At 30.7% G+C, this 17,838-nt stretch overlaps 1 protein-coding gene across 5 annotated transcripts in view; it reads left to right on the forward strand.

The window, feature by feature from the left end:
- cnc (cap-n-collar) overlaps nucleotides 1-17,838 on the forward strand; it is a 99,546-nt gene that overhangs the window by 5,839 nt on the left and 75,869 nt on the right. Inside the window, exons 1-2 of one of the 5 annotated variants that reach the window (XM_067353291.1) lie at nucleotides 11,563-11,717; nucleotides 11,802-11,963. The exons of 2 other annotated variants lie outside the window; for them this stretch is intronic. In XM_067353291.1, the coding sequence (XP_067209392.1) occupies nucleotides 11,937-11,963 (27 nt within the window). In that variant the 5' untranslated portion in view covers nucleotides 11,563-11,717; nucleotides 11,802-11,936. Of the gene's footprint in view, nucleotides 1-5,911; nucleotides 6,091-6,575; nucleotides 6,698-11,562; nucleotides 11,718-11,801; nucleotides 11,964-17,838 lie in introns of those variants that run through there. 2 more of the 5 variants (XM_067353290.1, XM_067353292.1) reach the window with 2 other exon arrangements.

The raw sequence follows: 17,838 nt of genomic DNA on the forward strand, positions 1-17,838 counted from the left end.
CAAATTTTTTCGAATTGTAAAGCTGTATTAAAAATATAAAAATTTTGAATATTATGTGTAAAGTCGTTCTTAATGCGTATATACACATTTATATATATACTTCAAAAATAGTTATAGAATTATTTTATGAAAGTTCTCTCTTTACAATTAGAAGAAAAATTAATTTTTTTTGTGATATATATGTGATCATATTAGTGATATTGTATATGTATCACTAAAGAAATTAATTTTTCTTCTAAGGAGAGAATTTTCATAAAATAATTTCGTAACTATTTTTGAAAAATTTTTTAATTTTAATAGTTTTCTCAAACTTATTACAAGCAAATTAACTTCATGTTTCGAATTAATATTTAAAATGTTTGGAACTTTCTGTATAAATAAAAATCAAACGTGAAAGAAAGCGGATGTCGAACTTTCCCCGATTGTAGAAAGGCAGCTGCAACTAAGTGTATTTAAGAAATGTACGCACTTTACATACCAATGAATACAGATAGTCTTTGATAGATTGATATTGGCAAGCTGCCCTACTACGATTAAAGTGCATATCTCGCGTGTTCTATATTGTAACGAATAAAGGAGATAAATCTAACAATAAGGTCACGTGACAATGGCATTCTATTGACAATCACAGATTCTGGTGATAATAGGTTGACAGAAATATAAATGGTGGCATTTATAACAATTGCAAGAAAGAAAAAGCAAACTATAAATTATTATAGCAATTTCTAGAGTATTATTGTACAATATTTACTTTCTTTTTATTCATTACCTTATTATTAATTTATTCATGTTCAAAAAGAAATAAAAGTATAGAAAAGTATAGAAAAAGATATTTTTTTAATATTAGATCTAGGAAAAAAATTATTTAAATCTTGTTGTTATTTGCTTGTTGTTATATATATAGTTACTTATTATTGCTTATTATGTTTTTCTAAGCAGTCTTTTCAACCAACTTGTGACAATCTTTTAAAAAATGTGATTTTTTAAATCAAAATATGTTAATACACAATGCATTATCTCTCTTTGACACTGTTTTTATGATTTTACTCATTTCACAATAATCTAATTTGCTCAGTTGTTAACATTCCTAAAAAAGCATTGTACTAATATTTTACGGCAAAAAGCACTGTTCTTTCCTGCATTTTATTAATCACATGATATTTTATATAATAAAGTAATGAGAATTTCCCAATAACGCAATTTAAATGTAAAATTAAATTTGATATAAAAAATATCAATACATAATTGTGATTATTATGTATATGTTATCAGAATACATTTTTAAATAATAAATAAAATTATCAATCATTGTACCTTAGCTAAGTATGCCATCAGCAGAATACATTTATAAATAATAAATAAAATCACTTACCAATCGTTGTACCTTAGCTAAGTATGCCATCAGCTATACCTGGAAAAATTAGTATACATTTTAATTATTATAAATTATTATGCATTTCACATATTATTTGTTGGTTGTTGCATATTATTTAATTATTTTTGTGTAACATTATTTGATTAAAATAACATATAATAAAGTGCATAAATAATTATTAAAAATTGTGATAAATATTAAATATGTTTTAATAAAATTTTATTGAATAAAATAAATATTTTCAAACATCTTAATAAATATTTAATCATTATAAATTGTGAAATAAATAGAAATGGCAATTGTGTGTGTGATCTGTATGTATGTTTAAAATTATATACGTATTTAAATAATTAAATATTTATATACCAGCTAGGGTATTTCAGAGGTTGCTCCAGCAAGTTGCAGATTCCGCCTTCGACTATTCTCATATTAACTCCGTTGAAGAATCGGCATTAAAATCTGCATTAAATGACTTGTATGATCAAATAAAAATCAACTATTTCATGCACTTCACTTATACGAAAATCACACGTAGATTCACATTGCAAATACCATATCACAAAACGCGAAATAAAATACACTCCGTATTACAACGCTACAATGTGCCAGATATGAGAACACGTATACATATATAAACATATATATAACATAAATATTTTTTACACAATTTGATGTTAGCGAGCTGAATTTTTAACATGTTATATCTAATGAAAAATTGATCTTTTCCGTGACTTTAACCTATTTCAACGCTCAGCAATCAGACGATCATCGAAACGCCGTTAATTGTAAACATTCGCGATATATATACATTCCGGTAATCGCCCATCATTTTAATCGGCACTCCCGACAAAACTCGCACTTTCTGTGTACTTTTAATACGGATAAAATATACAATTGATCGTCAAATTTTTGTACTCCGCATTTTTTGAACAGATGAACCGGACAAAAGAGCGGGACGACCGGTAGAGCAGTACATATGCTACGCTACCGGCTATCACGCGCGCTATCTTTACTTCACGGAAGCTACGCGTACTATTAGTCACCCTATATTTCTTTCCGGCGCGTCGATTTGGAACACAAAGGACCAACGTTTGGCGATTAATTGTATCGAATCTGTATTAAAAATGCGTAGCAAATGCGAACTTTGTCGGGAGTACCGATCAGAGTCGACGGGCAATTGCAGAAACGTACTATTTACCGCAGATGTTCGTGATTAACGGCGTTTTGACGATCGTCTAGCGGTCGAATTCAACAGGTTATAGTCACGGTAAGTCACATTTTGATAAGTTCATGCAAATAAGCATTTTATTAGATATAACATGTTAGAAATTCAACTTGTTGATTCAAAATCAAATAAAACGTACGTACATGTACAGTATCTGTACTTGATGACCTTCGCGCGATTGCCAAGACGTTGCTCGTTTCGTTCACTCTGAATATAGTAGCGATAACAATTATTTTTGCAATTTGTATGCATTGGCGCAAAGAGCGTTTTATTTCGCATTTATGTTTGATAGTAAATTGACAATATGAATTCAGATGTGACTTTCGCAAAAGTGAAGCAGACTGATTTTCATCCAATATATGTAAGGGCAAATTTCCATTATTCATCGATTCTTTGATAGAGATAAGGCGACAATCTAAGGCGAAATATGCAGCGAATAGAGCAAACTGCAATAACCTAGCTAGTGAGTACAATTATTTATTTAAATACACATTTTAATAGCATATACATATCCAATTAAAAATTGCAATTTATATTTATTCGAGTTTTTCTAACACATTTAATTAAAAATTAATTAATATAAAACATTTAATTGAAATATCCATTATGTTAGGTTAGGTTAGGGTTATGTTACAATATTTCAATACTTTCTGTAATAATATAAATTAAACTTTTTAATACAATTTTTCAATTATAATTTAAACGGCAATAGAGTATACAGATATTGCAATGCATGCTTTTTCATTTACATGTAACGGAATTTTTTGGATATAAAATGCTTCAGTCGAAGGTCGATGTAACTGCAAAATCAAACATTTTATTATCTCTATTTACTCAGTATAGCTCGTTTTTTGTCCATTAATCATAGTAGTACTCAATAATTAAATGGCACTTTTATATATTAATCAAATATTATATTTCAACTTTCTCTTTTAATGTAAAGCATATATTATTTTTTTTTTTCTTCAGATTAAATGAAGTTTATATAGCATATGTACATACAGTTCAGAATTTTTAAAAATATTTATATTGAATATGTATTATGTTATTTATATTTGATGACAATTCGCGATTTTCAACTTATTGTTGATAATGATCTAATAGGCAATAAAATTTCTGATTAATAATTATGTTTCCAATTTTTACAATATATTCCGTTATATTGTTTTATGGTTCAATCACTTTTTATGATGATGAAATAACGAGAATTTTTGTCGCTGCTGTTTTGCGTCAGTTGTTAAGTTTCTCGGTTGTCAATTTTAAAGTCGTATAAGAATTTTGCAACGAATTAAGGTTAACATACATAAACAGGAAGAATGATGAAGTTTTTATTGCGGAAAAAATGTTTGACGTTTGAAATACATATGAATTGCATAGCTATGAGTTTATCAATAAACAGTTCGATTATCGATTAAAGACTAATTTAAAAATATTCAATTTAAAAACATTATAATATTAGAATTATAATCTTCAAATAATTTATTTCAAATTTTAGATTCTTTCGAAAAATTTTATATTTTTCTAGAATTAGAAGCTATTTTCAATCTTATTTTTTTCAAAGATAGAAAACTTGAGACGCATATATTACAAATTGTTTGTTTTATAACATTCCAATTGATTTGAAAATATAACAAACTTATGTAAATTTTCCAATTCTTTCCAGTTTTATGATAACTTACAAATTGACCAATATTTCACAAAAACTCAAACATTAATTTGTAAGAAGATATCATTTTAGCAATAATCGATTATCAAAAGAGTGTTCCACAAAACTAAAACTTTTAAAAGTGTATATTTTATATAGAATGATAAACATGTGATAGAGTACATTAATTTTATCTTATCTAAATTTTTAAATATATTTTATTTCATAGACATTTTAAACTAGGTTTAATTTGATGATCTGATGTATGAGTATAATTTAACAATGTCAGTTCGCCGATTATTATTATTATTGAATTGATCAACTTACACCACGTAATGAATTTTTATGTTTTTTCATCGTTGTTCCACTTCACATATATGTTTGCATAGCTGGCTACAATGCCACGTGTATACTATATTTTGCACAGAAGTACAAAGGTTAAGTATTCATCTTTTGCGTAGAGAGCTTGAAGCGATTGAACACAGTGCGTAAGATTAATCGTAGACAGAGTTCGCTTTTTTTATAATATAAATACTCTATAACAATTTTAATAAATTAAACTATTATTTAGTTAAAGAATTGTACATACTGTTATTTATTACTTACGAAATTTACCGTTACATAGTCATAATTTACATATTTTTTATAGACTTTTGGAAATATTCAAGGAAAATCTTGATCTTTTATTAATGCCAAGTCAAATTGTCTATAAGACTATATTTATCTACCATCGAAGTTCTTGTTTTTTATATCACAATTCGCTGTTCTCTAATGCGGAAATTTGTCGAATTATTGGTGTTTACATTTATTGCTCGCTATTATATAAAAATAGTACTGGTTATTTACTGTTGAATTATTAACATGCATCGTGCACGACCAACCAGCAAACAGTAAGAATCGTGTCAGTATATGCGCATTCATACGAATTGCATATTTATTAGCTGATATAATAGCCAATATATTGCTCCGATATTATATAGGAAAATTTTTCGTTTACGATACTGTTATCAATTTAAAATATTCGCTGTATTGTCTGAAGCGTCTTAATATATTTAAGTATTTTGCATCAAGAAAATATGAAATTTTATTGAAATAGTAGAATGTACAATAATGTAATATTAATTTATTTGAACAGTTCATTAACTCTTTAATAGTTAAAACTATTCTTTATTAATTTAAATTTAATTTAAGAAACTTTGCAGATAAAATACAGAGAATTTGGATGAATATATTTCTATTTATTGGATAATGTCGCAACTTATTTTATGAATTTTTACCTTTAGAAAATGTAAGAACGCAGTCTATATATTATATATATATAGTAAAATATAAATTGATTTATGAAGTTAGTTAATAAAATATTTATATAAACCGCATTACTATAAAATTTCAATATATTTTTTTGTTTGTTTATTTGCGTGTAAAAGATGAAAAACTATGTTCAATATTCATGGATCTATTTAATCTAGCAAAAATTTTTACCATTAACACATTCGACATTCTTAACAAATTTTTTCGTCCAGTAATGAACGTTTCGTTCTACCATCATCACGTCACATGCTCATCGAACGTTCCATAAATTTTCATAAATCAGCATCGCGAACGTATGCAAACGATGACCCTGACGACCGATCGCGGCTGAGGGACGAAAGGCGCTTCGTCGATGTCGAGGTACGAGCCGGCAGTCCGGTAGCACGCCGTGCGACGAGTTAAAGTTAGATATGTGCGCAGCGCGTGTAATTAATCGAAGTACAGAGATTGCTGCCATCGTTTGATCAGACGTATGAAATGGCACGAAGGAAGAGGAAGCAGCCAAGGGTGATCCCCGTGTTCGTGCCAGACGACGTATGTTCCTTATCGGATAATCGGACTGATTTCGTTTTGCTGAAAAACAAAAACATTGCGTACACACGATAACCCACGTACGTGATAACATTCGCGAGTATATAAAACTTTAAGTTAATCTGAAAATGAAATTGCTAAAGAAAGGAATTCGAATATTGATATATTTTAAGTCTTTTCTTTGCAAAAAATATAATGATAATTTTTTTATTAATTTTGATAATGTAATATTGATATTTTCAATATTAAATATATTTAAAGACAATTTTATGATTTATGATCGATAAGACACGTGGCAACCATGATAGAGAAATGTACGTGTAGACATAGTTGACGATAAGAGTTTTCAGTATTTTCCCTCTTATGAATATAGTTGTATGTGAATATCGCGATAATTGTGAATAATTATATTAGTCATTATATACGCATCACGTTCGTTATTTCTTTTTACCAGCAATTAAAACGATGTCGTTGCCTTTTTGTTTCAGGTACGTATCATATCACATCTTAAATTTCTCGAAGATGATATTTCAAACTTTGCTAAGACTTGAGATTGTTCGTTCGCGTCAATTTCTGTGCTGCGCAACAGGTCTATAGTACTCCGTATTTGGTAAGTATTTAAAAATATAAAATTTGCATTCGCTGTGCATTTTTCTGCTTTATTCTTGTTGCTTACGTATACATTTCGCTCGATTTTATGAATTCTGGTTTCCTTTGTATTCTTTTAAATAGATTTAGATACAAATTGTTACAAATTAGATATACAGTAGCGATCAATGAAATGTACTCACCGAAATTATTGTTTTCTTTAAACTCTGAAGCAAAGTACTGTACTAAATCGTAAAATTTATATTAAAGGGCATTATTAACGACCCATAATTTTGATTAGAACATTTTAGTTGAATTGTTTTAATATATTTTTACATATTTATAAAAATAGGACAATATACAATAGAAACAATACTTGCTTAATAAATTTGTATTTTACACGTATAACAATAACAATTATAGGAACAAATAATTAATTACAACAATTATTAATATTTTTTAATAATAACTAATATTTTGTGATATTTGTGATTTTTCACTTTTGGTTATTTTTCGGTGATTTACCATTTTTAGAAATACTGCACGACACTTTTTGAAAAAAAGTGTGAACTTGAACTAATTCTTAGTTTGTGTTAATTATTTATATATACCCAAATAAACCTAATTTAATTCTTCCCACCCTTACAATACTTATCAAAGACTTATTTCGAAGAATCCTGCTGAGTACATTTCCTTTACTGACCGCTACTGTATTAGAATATAATAGGATGTATATTCCGGTAAACTTAGAGTCTTTTTGTGCAAATTTAATCAAAATCTTAACTAACGAAGTCATAGAATACAATTGAAATGCTCACGATTTACCATTCATTTATTATGAATGTCAAATTCGCCATTTGTTACGATAGATTACTGTATTCAAATATCTTTCTATGGAAAAGTAAGATAAAAGCGGAAATTGAAAGTTTTATTACGACAAATTTAGCGCGAATGTAGTTTTAGTCAACAAAGATTCCCGTGAATCAGATCGGTGCATGATGAAATGCCGCCAAATCGCATGTAAATTAGAGTTACAATCGTCTTTGTCGTGGTAATTTTCACCGGCGAACGTAAACAACGTTGTCTGTTGCACTATTTTCGATGTGCTACAAAATTAGCACAGCCAAATGTCTATGCGCGAGTTGATCGTCAGGAAGACACGGCGTAGAACGAATTTTTTGCGCATTTTACCAAATCGTTCGGGGGTGAGTATTTAGGAAAGATGCTCACCAAGGTTAGCGAGGTCGAAACAACGTTCTCAAAAATAACCGTGTCCGTATATTCTGCAATATTTGTTCGTTCACGAGAGAGTGCAGCGCTCTCGTAACCTTCGTGGGTTAAGCCCACGCGTCTTCGCGCGCGTATTTGGCAATCGAACGAAGAATTTCGTGATATCTTTGTTGCACTCTTCAAGTTTTGCCGCGCCCGAACGGTCAATTGCCGATAAATCGCGATGAATCATTCTGCAAGAGAACGTGCACTTTTATATTTAATACAAGTATGTTGCTTAATTTATCGCTTATCACGTAAATATTGTATGTAAAACATAGTAATATTGTATTTTTTTTTTTTTAAATAATTTGCTAAAACTTTTTTCTCTTCCGCTGTTTTTTTTTTCTTTCTTTTTTTTCCACCGACAAAACAGTGTAACAGAGTAGCTCAGTTAATGTTTCCGCAATTATAGTTACCACTTGCTGGTTAAATGATACTCTGCGTTAATGATAACTTTATGTTTGCCAATAAAAATACAATCATTGATTTAAAATAAGCAAACGCTGACATCAACGTAATTGCTTTCTTGCACGAGCTTGAATATGTTTTTCTACATCATTATCTCACTTAGTTGCGATAAAAAGCAACTCGCATGATATGATATGATGCGTACGCGACTATGTTTAGGACTGGTCCAGCTTGTTATCTCTGATAAGGAAGCTTGAACGCTATCGCGTTTAATAAAAGTTACAAAGATAAGGTTTCTCTTCTTATAAATTCTTGCAATAAAGGATACGCTTTTATTAATGTCAAAAAGCTGTATCATATGTCGCAAGAACGACAATGCATGTGACAATGTCACCGACGGTTAATTGAGAGTAATAATTTTTCTCGGCACGTTAATCGAACCAATTTACACTATCGTGAATGGACGGTATGTGGAAAGAGAAAACTTATCCAATTCATATGTGAACAAATAGAACATTTATCCGCATTGTTTATTATAGATAAGAGATTTATTATCATTTATATTTCAATTTTTTATTAATATATTATAAAATAGTCTTACTAGCTATATAAATTACTGATTTTTAATTGATAGCAAAAATGTCAACTAAATTTATTAAAAGAATCTTTTATTATTAAGAAATTTAACGTTTATATTCGATGATAGGTTCTCATTTTACTTGCATTTTTCTATTTAAATAAAAAATATACTATGTCATACATAACATAAACTAAAAAGAGATAAAATCTTTTTCTCGGAATTTTATCAAATAAGATCAATCTGTACTATAAATATATACGATATAAAGATTTGATCTAGTAGCATGAAAATTACTTAATAATTAATACTTAAATAATTTCTTTAATATTCAATCGAATAATTCTTTGTGTCATAAAAAAGAAATTAATTCTTTTAATATTAGATTGAGTTATGGTTTATTTTTTTACAAATATTGCGTACCTACAAATTATGATCATTATGATATAAGAACAAATAATTATTGGTATATTATCCTACGAAGATGTCTATACTTAGCATTTAGTTCCGTATGCTTTCGGTATAAGAATCTTGCGTATCGCATGTTACTAGAAAAAAAATAATATTCTCGTAGCAATCATTATTAATGAATGTTCGTTGCTCGCAACAATTACGACTTGATTCTTATATATGCATAGTGTTATTACCTAGAACGATTGACGGCCTTGATTTCACAAGTTGCACGTGCGTTGCAGTTATACAATAGTAGTTTTTGAATAACCACATACAAAGAAAGAAATCATTTTTCTTTTCATTATTGTCATTGGTTATTTCGATGATCTCATTGAACGTTTTTTAAATCATTAATTAGCTGTTGAAGTGATGTTTAAAAAATCGTTCAAAATATTAATTCTATCACTAAACAGCGTGTCTCTCAAATGCGATGATATGCAGAATACAATCATATATATCAAAAGGTAAAATTTATCGAAAAAATGATAAAGAGATTATTGCTTAAGAAGCAAAAATGTAAAGTTTATCTCAATGAAAGGAAAAATACAATTCAGAGATTGAAGATAAAAGATATGTGTGACGAATTTATGCAACTGCATCATATCGCATCTGCAGTAGATATGTTGTAGATTACACGAGTATGTATAATACATCGCTGAGATATGCTTATTATGATAGAAAATTTTGAATTTTTGCCCCAACAAAGAAATAAATTGTCCGATAGATAATATAATCATTAATATTTCATTTCAGCTAAACGCGACAAATTGTTACACTTTTTTTCTCACTTTCAACACAAGTTACATATGTGACCGATAACTGTTTATCTTATCTTCGGCAGGCACATCTTCACAATTTTTTCTTTTTTCTTGTCCCTTATAAAGAAACTGACTGAATACAGGCGCCGCGGAAGTATTTTTCATCTGAGGGGACAAAATTTATAAAGGGGATACGTAATACATTCATAATATGTATATGTATGTAACTCCATTCAAACACCATATAGTAGGCCACTCAGTGGGTAGTATAAATGTGCGACAAATATGCACAGATTTTTTGTTCTAATCTTAATGCGCTTAATTTTCTTCGTTATATACTTTAATTGAACGAGTAAATAGTCAAAAAAAAGTAAAAGAAAAAGAAAAGAAAAGAAAAATAACCCATTTTTCCACTTTTGATGTAAATATTTGATGCTCAATATTTTTGGTCATGAAATACTTGAAGAAAAAAGAAAATTTTTAGGGGGGGCTATGCTACCCCTAAATTATCTCTGGGTGGGCGCTCGTCCCCTTTGCCCCCCCCCCCGGTTCCGCGGTACCTGACTGAATATACATATTGATGATTAATTATAGGAACATAATTGATATTAAAATTTGCGAAAATTTGCGATGAATTGAACACTAGACTATTGTGTGATTCTATCTTATTATTCTTTTTATTAATTAATTTTATTAACTTTATATTAATTGATACAATCTAATTCGTAGAAAGATCGCGGCTATCGTAAACATAAAAAATGTGGTTGTTTGAAAAAGTCTCTTTTTCTTTCTTTATAAAACATGACCGTACGAATGAGAGAATTTTGTTGTTGTTTGAATTTTGGTTGGCAACAATATCTTATCCAATTTGCCCCTGACCACTGCTAATAATTTAAAGTTAAGTCTGCAATATCGATAAATTTATTTGTTGACTGATATAAGTAAAATATATGTAAGCTATAATCAAAATTAATCGATATTATCGAAGATGATTAGTCTTTATACAACTCCATTACACTAGCAAACGCGTAGAACTTACTTTTATCTCCCTGTCGGGTTATCACGAATTATTGAGAAAACTATTTTTATTGCTTTCTGTAACAATTTCAATATAATTATTATTTCAAGCAAGGTAAACGATGCGGTTGATAGCTCAGTTAGTGTCGCTGTGGCCGATCACGCGCAGTATAAATCTAACCGCGACGAAATTTTTCGTAAGTCACACACGAAATGAGTAGTGCGAACCATTTACTCACACCGTACTCCGTGTTATCATCGTGACGTACGCGTAAAGCAGTCTGTCCTCGTCAGGCATCGTCGTCGCCACCGTCTCTAACCCGCCACTGTTGATTACATTGCCCCTCCGCTGTCGCACAATCGTCAGTCTCGCGATCGCGAGTGCATAAATCGCAACGTGAGTGTATCGGCGCGAGAACCGTTTGGCAATTTAGCTTTCGTTTGGCGAGCTTTCGGCGTGTCGTTAAGAAGTAAAATCCGACGAGATTGTGAATATTGCCCTGTACCTCGATGAGATACGGTGAATGTTAAGAATCTGTGTTTCTTGCGAACTAACGGTGAGTCGAGCATGATGATTTTCATGTCGCACTTACGTTCGACGCCGTGACACGTGACTAGCGTTCACCATATCCGAAACGTAGTATTGCAGAAACTCTTCCGTTATCCTGTACGTCGGCCTGCCAAAAATAACCGTGACGTGTCGCACTGACGGAAGAGCGTTGTATAGACAGTGATTTCTCTTGGCCGTAACATTCTCGAAGATTGAGCGGAGCAACATGAGTCTAACAGCAATGTCGAATGCGGTAGGTCGACATTATTGCTATTAGTAAATAGGATAGGGAAGTGAAAGGGAAAGTATTTTATGTAATTACTCTCGATAGAGATGCGACATGCCAAGCGTGCAGTAATATCGAAGTCATTCAGTAGGCGCCAAGTTAAACTGGAATTATAGAATTTCAAAAAGATACAAACTTGACAAGCAAGAATAATATCGGTCTCTTCGATATTATTAAAAAAACTTCAAGAAATTAAATTTTATCTTTTTTTTATGATTTTTTTATTATAAAAAATGCAGAGATAGCAATCCATATGATTGATAAAATAACCTTAACCTAAGTATAAGCTGTTCGCGTTTATTGTACATCTCTTTTGTTTCTCATACTTCCTCTTCTATTGACATTGAAAAGCATCTTACATTTAGAGACACGTAAAATAACCCATATGTTTTTCCTTCTTTTACACCAGTGTCGATGATGCTGGTATAACCGGTCAAACATGTTCTCACAAACGAATCAAATCGTCATTTCGTGGCAACACGGACATTCCGCATGATGTCATAATTTCCGCGAAAAAGCTTACTTGATATAAGCTTCCGTTTAGATAAAAGCTTTTCTATTTTCTAATGATTCAAAACTATTATATTTTTTCTGTAGTACATTATTCAAGCATTACTTTATCTGTGACCTATGATCGAAAATATTAATAATTGAATAATAATTTATTTCAGTAATAACAATCTGTCACCTGATTAAGAAAGCCTTGACTGAATTGCGAGCACAATAATCTCTTAGATAAAACTAGAACACAAGTTTCCTCGCTCCATGACTGATAAAAGGAATTCTGAACCCTCAGGCTATTTCATAATAGAGCTTTATCTATAATTACGTTCAATGCCAATAAGAGAAAATCAATGTAATTTGTAATAAAATAAATTGAAGATATATATTTTCACAGGCTATTTGCCTGTCGTCAAGACGAACAATTAATTTTCGAAGAATATTCATAAATATAAAGCTAAATAAATTAATAGATCAATTAAATAGTAATAAAGTAATAACATAAAAATTAATCATGTTTAGACATTGAAAAAAGAGAAACATTTTAAAACATTAATTTTATTTTCAAGATTTTCTTCCGATTAATAAACTAAGATTTAATTTCAAATTAATTAAAAAGTTCATAAAAAAGTGCAAAAAATCCGAGATACATTATATATATTATAAAATTTTTTTATTATTATATTGTGTCCATCAAAGAAACTAATAAAAATATTGTAATATTGAAGGCATTGACGAAACTTTTATTAATAACATTAATGTTAAAAAAATTAATTAAAGAGCAATCGATAAGAGTATACAATTGATAATTACCTATATGCTTAATGATACATGCTATTGAGAAATTCTATTGACATTGAAATACATACACAATATCGCTTGGCGCCAAAGTCGTGACACACTCGATGAGGGATATAGTCTCGCCGCGATTTAATGATATCGTTCTCGGTAATACCCAACCGATAACATAATTCATGAACACTATGATGCAAGTCACTTCATTATTACTTTAGAACATACATACAATACAAATATGCATTGTCTATCACTTATCTACCAAAAGTGATGTAATGATTAATATAAGAAATTGAAATCATCGTTTTCCTATCGTTTTCTTCTTCCTATCGATTGAGTTTTATAGATAACAGAGCATTTGAACATATTAAACAGATTTGCCGTGAGAGGACACCGAATTTCTACACAAACGTACATTATCTTATTGTCTGAAGAGTTCTATCTCAGACACGATAAAAACTTATCTGAAGAGGCTTGAAGAATGTTGAATTTTTTACAACATTTTACTTCCTTTTTTTTATTATTTTATTCAATATCTGTCATTAATAACGTGTTTATATAAAGCTTATGTACAACAAGTTTATATAATGTTTTACATGAAAAATGAGTTTTTATTTGATCGACGCTTTTTTTAAATATAAAAAATGTTTTTAACGTGCATTATAGTTATCGAACTATTACTATGAGGTATGCGTTTATTTATATAATTATGCTATATTGTGATGCATATAGGTCGCAGTTAAATATATATCGATAAGAGGATAATTATTGCTTGATTAAAATTTATACACATTTTTCGAATTCTGATTTGAAGTTTTTATCGTCTTTTTCTATTAAAATTTGCATTCATAACTCTAGGTTTTACAAATTAGATATCAACACAAGAAACTAGCTAGTGATTTATTAAGTTCATTAGTTTTCATACGCACATTCAAAGACAATGTGCATATTTGAGAATAAATGTCTAACATAATCTTTAAAATTCATATATTTATTATTAATGGAATTTTAACTTACAACAGCAAATAAAAAAGTAAAAAAATATTTTCATTTTTTTTAGTCTCTAAAAATATTTCAACACAATTTAAAAATTTAGCCGGTTGTAAAATATTTGTAGAGAGAGTTAATAATAAAGAAAACGAATGGAAAAAGAGAATGTAAAAAATGCACGTGAAGTAAATATATTTAGTTGCAACAAATAAATTAGAATTAGAGAATTATAATCAATTTGAGATACATTACTGTTGTATCTTTTCTTTTAACATCGCGCGTTCGATAGATATCAAAAGAATACATACTACGCCAATTTAATTGCGGATATGTCATAAACAATGACTTTGCAGCATGAAAAGTTCATCGTATCCAATATTAACATACTTATCATGCGTTCACTGCATATAGTCTACAACTTCATCTTATGTAAAAAATGTTATCAGAGAAATTGATACATGAAATAAATATGCAGTTACAACTGTTATTGGCGTCATAAATATTTTTAATTTCTGTATAAAAACATGTAGTTTTTTTATTATAATAAGTTTGATTTACATATCAAGTGCTATAAATTTTATTTTTTTTTTTTTTTAGTATTATCACTTAATTGTATTAATTTAGCAGACATTGGCGCTTAAATTTATTTCCTTTCTTACTATATTTTATCTTACTATGTTGCTTACTATGTTACTTACTATGTCCAGATTTAATCGTATGTTGCATTTTTAGTGTTAGTAATTAATTAGCAATATAGCAGATATTTCCTTTTCATATCTTTCGAGATTTTTTATGGTGATATCTTTGAAATGTATGCTCTCTAATATATGCATAGTCGGTATATCTCGCGAAAGCTTCGCGACTATCCTTCCTTCGAGTAACGTCAGATGGCGCTAGAATACAGCTATTAATGCAAATTTCTGTATATTTGCATATTCTTATTTTTCTACATTCAATCTCTGTAATTTGTGGTAAAATCCATTTAAATCGCAATATAATTTTTGATTTCGATCAATTTTGCACAAAATATATTTATTCTATAAAGGTAATTTCGTTCGCTATACTATACTATATTCAGTATCAGGAATGTCTTTCGTCCTGCTTGTCGATCAGGCTCTCCTTCAGATCAATCTGATTCGTCTTGACAAATTGTGGTAGCTTCGAGATAACAAACAAGATACACATCTCGGTTGTAGCGGAGGTGGTCTCGTATCACGTTCTTGTCAATGTGTCAAGTCTCGTTGCCCATGTAGACGTTGAAAACTACGATGCTTTCGCAAACGTACATCGTCCGGCCTATGATAATCTTATTTGTACACACGCGATTAATAATACTGACAGTTTTCCATAACGCATTAGTGTCTGATAATTATTGGAAAAATTATTGTTGCCAATGAAATATTACAGTGTAAATATTTATCTCATAATGAATCAAAAAGCATTTATAAAAAATCAAGACGATAAACGTCTGGTTTATTAGATCATTAACGTTAAATTGGATTTTTATTCATCATTTTTGTTTCCTTTTATGTCACAAACAATTTTTTTTCTGCAATTAAATAGCGAATTCTTATCAACTTTTTGAATTTATTGCGTTTATTATGTTTCTCACATTTTTCACGTTTATCTTATCTTTACATTTTAATTTCAAAATGTAAAATAACTTTTTTTAAAATAAACATCAACTAATCTACGAAAAATATTTTTTATGAGAAATTTGGATTCCATAAATCACAATACAATTCTGTTTTGTCAGACAGTACCACGAAGAATTAGGAACCAATCATTCATTTTTTCGGAAGAGTCTAACCAAAAGATATTGAAAAATGGTTGTAACGACGGGACATCTTGGGCGGCTTGCTAAGATTACCATAAACACCTCCGTCGGCGTTTTCTGCGTGAAGCAAGTGGGTAGAATAGTTTTGTGTCCCCTTTAGAGTCTTGGAGAAATGTTGTCGCGGTGACTAATGACACTTGGTAGATGCCCATGTGAAAGCACTGTGCGGAGAAAGGCAGGGGCGTAGTAGCAGGGTAAAATCGAATCATCATATTTATCTCCTATGTTAATCTCGGCAAGAACATATATAAATCTTCTCCCGGTATCCTCAAGAATCCTCCTGATCAATTTATATCTCATATTAGAATTCAACAAAGTTCAACAAATGTCAAACATCGGATGTTATTTCTAATCAAATCGTTATAAAATCTTATTTAATCTGGAATATAGAGTTCTCTGTTAGCGGTTCGTAATCGTCCAGTTGCCACATGTATTGCCCTTGTGATATTTTCCGACGCACAACGTATATCTTATCTCTCTTACAATCGCGAACTTCCGCTGCGTTCACGATCGTAAGAGACGATGGATGCTTTAATGCGTAAAAGCGTGAACGACGTGCGCAAGACAGCGGTGTCTTTACCGACTCATTAACGGTAGAGACACTGGCAATGATCGTCATTGGTAATTATCGTGACGGCCACGGAGACAGTGCTACGTAAAAGCATGTTTGTATGCTACGTAATGATACACGCCGCGATATTCGAGATTTTATCAGGCTGACGCAGCGATGCCTCTTTCCGCCGATCGGCCGTCCGTCTCTTCGTTCAATTCCCTCCCGACCTGTCGACCTATCGAGCTCTCCGGCCGGATTCGGCTCGCCTTAACCTTCCTGCCGTCCATCGACCGCATCCGGCTCGTTAACAATTTCCTTTTTTCTATTTTTTTCCCATAATCGACAGTGTGAGTTATTAAACAAAGTGTACGTTGCCGCTACGATACTTGGGTTTGGCGTCGGACTTTCTTTTCATAGTCGTCGGGTTCAAAGGGATGCCGTCTTCTTCATTTGTCAAGCGCCTCTTCAGCCCTTCTCCGGCTCTGTGCCTTTCTATGTACCCCCGTGCGGAATAAAAAGACACCTATCCTTCGTTTCTTTCAGTCGCCGATGCGTCTTCAACAAATTTTGTATCCGTGCCAACGAAAAGAACGAAACATTTTTGACGTTTTTACGTGTGGTTTGAAATTTCTCGACGATACATTTTACAATGTTCACTTAAAATACAATTTGCAATTAGTCGGGAAACTTAAGAGATCAGATTGCGTGCACAATTCACGTTTCCATATTACATGGCTCGTAATAACTGATTGTGAGCCGCGCTGATTATCTCTAATTCTCTAATAATACATGTTATATTTTTGTATGATCTTTCCGTAATATTTCTAAATGCATTTTACGTTTTTAATCAATTTAATTCATTTTGGAAGGCATATGTGTGATATATTCGTAACAATATGGTTGTACGTTATAGGTAATAAAGTTTTTTTTGACACCTCGTGAAATCGTACCTCTGTATCGAACTATATAATGTGGACACCAAGAATATCTCCCATGAGGAACGGCTTTCTTTAATTTTTTCCGCGGGGTATACTTCGGGGAGATACATTCTAAAGTTTAAAGCGCGTTTCCGTTGGATTAAATGACTTCCAAGCTCCCGTCGTGCGGACTGTCTTTGAAAATATTTTGACGTCGGGGAAGATCACCGTGTGATCGATGCCCGTTCC

This window comes from Linepithema humile, chromosome 4 (assembly GCF_040581485.1).
Source record: "Linepithema humile isolate Giens D197 chromosome 4, Lhum_UNIL_v1.0, whole genome shotgun sequence".
NCBI lineage: Eukaryota > Metazoa > Arthropoda > Insecta > Hymenoptera > Formicidae > Linepithema > Linepithema humile.